Source organism: Rhagoletis zephyria, unplaced genomic scaffold, assembly GCF_001687245.7.
Source record: "Rhagoletis zephyria isolate East Lansing unplaced genomic scaffold, Rhagoletis_zephyria_1.1 Rzeph_scaffold_01465, whole genome shotgun sequence".
NCBI classification, from domain to species: Eukaryota; Metazoa; Arthropoda; class Insecta; order Diptera; family Tephritidae; genus Rhagoletis; species Rhagoletis zephyria.
Genome location: NW_016158549.1, coordinates 109,056 through 115,854, shown reverse-complemented (window position 1 = coordinate 115,854; position 6,799 = coordinate 109,056). Strand labels below are relative to the sequence as shown.

General features: G+C 35.0%; 2 protein-coding genes across 4 annotated transcripts in view; one reads left to right on the top strand and one right to left on the bottom strand.

Moving 5' to 3' along the window:
- The window catches only part of UbcE2M (NEDD8-conjugating enzyme UbcE2M), a 35,492-nt gene that overhangs the window by 9,147 nt on the left and 19,546 nt on the right, over positions 1–6,799 (bottom strand). The gene's annotated exons all lie outside the window — the stretch shown is intronic.
- The window catches only part of MED24 (mediator complex subunit 24), a 20,465-nt gene that overhangs the window by 6,845 nt on the left and 6,821 nt on the right, over positions 1–6,799 (top strand). The window contains exons 5-9 of the mRNA XM_017617693.1: positions 1,020–1,192; positions 1,257–1,453; positions 1,511–1,680; positions 1,751–2,303; positions 4,008–4,120. Coding sequence (XP_017473182.1) covers positions 1,020–1,192; positions 1,257–1,453; positions 1,511–1,680; positions 1,751–2,303; positions 4,008–4,120 — 1,206 coding nt within the window. The remainder of the gene's footprint in view (positions 1–1,019; positions 1,193–1,256; positions 1,454–1,510; positions 1,681–1,750; positions 2,304–4,007; positions 4,121–6,799) is intronic.

The following is a 6,799-nucleotide window of genomic DNA, read 5'->3' as shown; positions in this document are numbered from 1 at the left end:
ATAATGGAACGGGCATATATTTCTGTTGCAAAACTGGGTTGCCTTATGCTCTTTCTTCACAAAAAACTTTAGAAAACCGTAGTAGAAAGCGTAGTAAATTTCTTAAGAACTGCGTACTGCCTTAAGGAAATTCGACTCAAGAAAATTTCTTAGCCATTTCTTGTACGTCATTTTATATGGAGTTTTTGCTTTTCCTGAGAGCTGCATACAGGCCTTTACCAGAATCTCACTAGAATAAAATATGTATTCATTTTTAGTATCGGCATATATGTAAATTCAAAACTTTAAAGCCGTCTTTCTCGAGTTTTGATTTTTTGAGTTATGACATTATTGTAGTAAATGAGCGGACATGTATATACCTGTAAGCTACCGGCCAAACCCGATCTTAGAATAAACTATTTTTGTAACTCTTATCATCAGTCCAACTGAAGCTACGCAGTCCACAAGATTTGGTTTCGGTTGGACATCGCATTAGGTAGAACAAGTTTAGCCTGGGCAAAACTAGTTTGACCTAAGATCGGATTTTACCAGAACATATACATACATGCATCGGCACATTTAACTTACCCAGTCTTTATTTTACCTGCCACAAAAAATGGTAATGAAGCAAAATTGTGTAGATAGAGGATTTTGCTTTTGTAACAAAATGTTATTGCAGATAGTGGATCTTTCAAAATGAGAATATAATACCATAAAAGCAAAATTTTAAGGTTGGCATTATTGTCATGGTTGAAGGATAAATAAGAGCTCACGTTACCATCAAAAACTCATTTTCATCAAAATTGTAGTTAGAGGGTATTGAATATAAGCCCTCGTTATGTAGNTCAAAAACTCATTTTCATCAAAATTGTAGTTACAGGGTATTGAATATAAGCCCTCGTTATGTACATGTTTGGGCTAGTTATCAAACCTTTACATTGTGTTTTTTCTATATTTATTTTTTTTTTGAAGAAGCAAGAAATATCTTCCTAAGTTTATAAAAGTTAATACTTCCTTATTTTCATAAAAAAACATTTCAGTGAGAGTACTTCGCTCATGCTGCAGAAACGAGAATCAGGAAACCAGGCTCTTTCAATCATCAATTTCATAATACGTGCTGAAGTTCCATTGTCAGGTGTTCTCAAAACATTAAGCACCGATTACAACAAAGTTCAGGAGGCGTTGTTAGGTGTACTCTGCCAAGTTTTAGTTGGTACATAAATTAAAATCGGACATATACCATTATATTTTTAATATATCTTTATTTATAAAAACAGGTAACAGTTTCGACTTAATTTTGTCAGTGGCCACAGTAGAAGGCCGCCTAAAAACTTTCGTTACCCGTTTGATACAATGTAATGAAAATTCCAAGCAAGTTCCAGGCGAAATTGGTAAACCGTCGATCATACGATCAACACTGTTCGATGTGTCTTTCTTAATGCTGACTTTTATTGTACAAACCTATGGATCAGATGTAAGCGTATATGAGTTATTAGCTAAAATTAGGCATTAAAAATGCTATAATTTACAGGTGGTATTATCCGAGCATGGTGACTCTTTCTTCGAGAAATGGGTGCGCGAGTGCATGGCGGAACGTAATAAGCCTAAGAATCCTCGCAACATGATTGCCCTCTGCGATGAACAAATTGTGGATGAGCTATTGTTAAGCCTACGGAGTCCAGAAGCGCAACATAAGAATAGGTAATTTGTAATATATGTATATTTAAAATTTTGTGTTTAATAAAAAAATGATTTTGTAACTTTTGTTCAGTAATCTGACTTGGCAAGATATTTGTTTAAATCTGCCCGGCGTCCTTAACCATGTGTTGATCGCATGGGAAAAAGACATACTCACATCGACTGATGTCAAAAGTATTTTGGAGAATATAAAACGCAGAATGTTTGCTTTCTCCGTTTGTGCTACTTCGTTCTTATGCGCTTATATGTATTCAGTGCGTGAAAATGAACTTCTGAAGCCATTGAATATGATTCAACAGTTTTTGACTCCACTCAGCAGTGAAGAGATGGCTTCTCAGGAAAATGTTAAAGAGCGGCTGGGCTTGTCTTTTCAAATTATACGCAAAATGCAGCAAGATGTACATCCATCGGGTAACACAAAATCACGTAGCATAACACTCACACAGAATCTCGTATCGCAGACTCCACTTTCTGATCAATTTCGAGAAGTGTGGAAAACGGTGACAGATCATGGCTGGTTACCGGTTATGTCTGCGCAAGTGTTGGAGTCTTTATTGCAGTCTGGTGGTCCAGCATGGCTGACGAGGCAGTTGGTACAAGAAATACTCAATTGCAAGTATTCGAAGGTAAGTTGAATTTTGGTGTGGGACAACTGATGAGTGAAAAACACATATGTTTAAACCAACCACGAATTAATTTAGAATACCCCATAGCAATTTTTATGTGTATACGTAAGTAGAAAAGAAAAGCCTTGAAAATTGATTTTGTACCAGAACAGATGAACAGAAGAGGAATGTACAAAATGCCAAATCCGTTTGGTGGTTGTTATGGTAACAGCATACAAATTCCCCAAAGAAGTTTTGGGGAATGATGCTATAGTGACAGTCCTTTGCCAGTTATGAATCTGCGTCGTTCCGGTTACGTAGACCTGACTGCCGGGCAGTGCCAAATCCGTTTTGTAATAGCATTAAGATCTTTGACATTAAAGCCTACCGTAGTGAAAATCCATAGGCAAAAACCAAGATTCAACACATTGTACAATGAGTGATGAATATTGTTAGCCAGTTAGCGGGGCCCCGTACGTCTTGCCACGTTCCCACTACAGCCGGGTCCATGTAACCGGAACGATCCCCATCCGAACCGCTACAACAACATCAACAACCCGAAAGAGGGCTGTTGTTTCGGCATTTAGACCTGTTTAGATCGGCGAACGCTCTCAATCGTTGTGTACACTTGGAGCAACACCTTGGAGTAATGTTAGGTTAGAGTGCACTTTATGTAGCACAAAAAATAGAGAATGTTCGCTGAGTTCAAGTCGGCTAAAGTCGCTTCAAGTCCTAAATTGCTTATCCAGTTGGATAACCGTGTTGACGCATATGGTAGCAAATTTAATAGCCTTTACAAATACAAAAAATAAATTTAAGATTGGCCAACTACATCCAAAAAAAATTCCAATCAAGTGAGTGCACTCTTTTTCTGATCTCAAAAACCCGAAATTTGGCAATATCTCAAAAAGTTGTATACTTTCTTGCATTCTGATTTCGTATTCGGATTCAGCGAAAAATTCTTCATAAAAATCATAATGTCGCGGTTGGCCAACTACATCCAAAGAAAATTGCGAAGTTTGGATAAATCACAAAAACTGGTACACCTTTGTCTGCTCTGATTTCGGATTCAACGGAAAATTCTTCATAAAAACTCATACAAAAGTTTTGCAGTTGGCTAACTGCATCCAAAGAAAATTGTAATAAAGTGAGTGCACTTTTTAAACTTAGAAAATATGCTATCGAAATAAGTCATTTGCGAAAAAATGGTACATTGCTTAAAAAATGCAATAAAAATCTTTTGGAAAAAAAAATTTGTAGCAACAAATTATAGTTTCGCCAAAAATCACGGAAAAAGTTTTATTAGGTCAGCAATTTTTGATTATCTATCATAAGTGTGATATGAGATAAGAATTTTAAGAAAACTCGTGACTGAGAAAAAAGGCAGAAATTTGCATGTTTAAACTCGTATAACTCGACAAAAAACCGCGGTAGGAAAAAAATTTATTTACACACTGGTTAATTAGTAAGCATAGCAACAACGTGGTGGAGTTGGAACAAAATGCTGTCATAAAATGTTTTTCCTGGTACACTTGACAAATTTTGCCCCGCATGTTTTTGAAAAAATTAGAGCTTTAGCAGCTGCGAAGTACTCTTAAAAATTGGCGCATTTGCATTCTGAATATTCTAGTAGAACAATCTTCCACTTACCGCCAATTCATGCATATGAATACTCTCTCCGAATATTGTTGTTTATAGATTTCCTATTTTTATTTTTTTCGAAAGGACATGATGAAAACATTGGATATTGTTTTTGCCGTACTGCATTTGGACATAGACCGCAACACAGAAGCTCTGCTAAAGGATGTAATACCATTATATGCACATAATATGGTTGGGTAAGTGTATTAGGTCAACTTATATTGACGTTTAAAAAAATAGTTTTACAAGGGCAATCATCATTTTCTCTGTTTAAAAAATATATGGGCAATTCTCACAAACTTGGAATTTTTTTCTTAAATCGTGAGCACATGTCGGAAAATTTTAGTATACGTTCCTTCAGCTGCTAGAATACAAAACCCAGCGAAGTGGAATGTTTTAAAGCAACACAACATACGTTTGTAACGTTTTTTACACGTTTATTTTTGGAAGTGGAAAGTGGGCGTAAACAACAGTTAAAAAAAAATTAATATTTTAGGCAAAAAATATTTTTTTTCTTCATACATTTATTTTTACCGGCAAAACTATTGATTATATAGAAAAACGTTATATGAACATATTAAAGAAATTGTAATTTTTAATTTTTTTTAATTTGTTCGAGCAAAATCGGACTAGTGGTTCTCGAGTTATGTCAAAAAAAGACCACCAAAGGTGACAATTTCCCCTATATGATAGTTATATATATATCTCGATTCCTAGACGTGACCCAGCGAAACGCCGGGACACGTATAAGTTGTTTTTGACCGATATAACATTTCCCGTTGGTTTCATCACATCCCGATTTTGACTGTCGTATAGTGTTATTACTGAACAATGGAAAAGTTGTTTTCGTCTCGCGGGACGATTATTTTAAAATGTAAATTATTTCTCATAATATTATATGGGACTTTCATTTTTTTCGTGTGTTAGTTACACCGACATGGCTCCCGGCATGCCTCTGAATGATTCAACTGTTTGTAGTCGAAGGGGAGTCAACACGTACACAAATGACTCGCAAGTCACACGCACTGTGTATGTCGCCTATAAAACAGATAAGTGAAAATTTCTAGTATTACCTACCTGTTCATAGCTGCCAACCCGATAGGTAGGCCAGGAAAAAATAGACAACCCAACGTTTTCACATTCTATAGGTTTAATCATGCTGAAATAAATATAAGGTGATGTCCAAGGTACATTGAACAGGTAGTATCAGTAGAGCAGCTGATTTGATTTATTTTCAAATTATTTGGTCTCGAAAATGTCAAATATTTTTAATTTTTTCTCACAAAAATTCTGAATTGTTAAAATCCATTTGCATGTGAAACCTTTTCCCATACAAAACAAGCGATTGAGTAGCAGCTTTTGGAACGTTCGCCCAACTCGGCAGCACTCGGCAGGATGGATCAAACTTACTAGGAAAGAAAGTTGCATCAATTTTTATTTTTTCCAATTTCAATTTTTTATTTTTTATAATTTTTTGTATTTCACATGGCACGCTTTGATTTAGAAGAAAAAATTCAGAACAGTTTTTGACACTTTCGATACCAGAAGCAACAACAAAATACACGCAAATGTTGTTTTTGCTCTACTGATACTACCTGTTTAATGTGCCTTGGTGATGTCACTTACATAACCTCACTTTTTCTGCATGCCAATTGCGGCCATGCATTTTCGGGTAGTAGAAAAAGGGCGAAAAGATTAGGATTATTTTTACTTCTTTTTGTGTACTATTTCCAATACATACATATATCAGTGGACCCCACACCAGTTAAATGAAGCTTGCATCAATAAAATATTTTTTCTGTAAATCAGTATAATAACAGTTTAATTTTTTCGCTCGAAAGAAATTATTATTACTTAGTTTTTCTTTTTTCGATCAAATATATTGATTTTAATAATTATCATTCAGTTATATTTTTCTACCTTAAAATTAATATTTGTAAAACTTAAAGGCCACACGGTCGTACCACACACATATGATGATGGTTAAAACTTGAAAAATAAGGACTATTTTCCGTCTTTCATTTATTCATATTAAAACAAATTAAATTATACCGTTCTCTTTATTTAATTATTCTTAAATTCTACTAAAAATGACATATTAGCCGGCATGGAGTTTTATTTGTATTTTTTCCTGAAGTCCTGAAGTACATGTATATGCGTACTTAGTTTTTAAATATCTTAACTTTAAAGGGAATTTTATTGCGACCAGTATTTTCGTTAGCATTTTAAAATTACATTTCTGAATTCTATCATTATTATCAATTATGCGTTTAAATTGTTAAACCAAAGTGCATTATCGTAGCCATCCGAGGCGCTGGTCCAATAATCTGTTGGATATGTAATTATATACAATTTTACCAAAAATTTACTTACAAAATCACAATTATTGGAAATTATCGCTCAAATTTTCCAATGAATTTGAAACGAAAAGTCAAAGCAAAAGCGAAACAAAGAAACAGTTATTACGTTTATACGTAAGCTATTTGCAAATAAAAATAATTTGCAAACACCTAACTCACTGTTTATTCGATGGTGACAGGTCCAATCAGTTGGTTCGTAAAGGGTTTCAGTCTTTCTCACAGTATCGTCGACAGGTCTTGTCTGCGTTGGACAAAGTTTACTGATATTCCAATATTCGGGCAAGTATTCATCATACCAGGCGTCCGCTGTAGTGTAGTGGTTAGAGGTGCGCACTACCATTGCGGGTTCAAGCCCAGTTTACGACCAACATAAAAATGAACAAGTAAGAAAGTCTAAGTTCGGGCGGAGCCGAACATTAAATACCCGGCGCAAGTATTAAATATATGTTTTTTCACCTTTCCGAAACCTTCCGCTAGATGGTAAGCCGGGGTGTATCAATTTTGAGTAAATTAGCG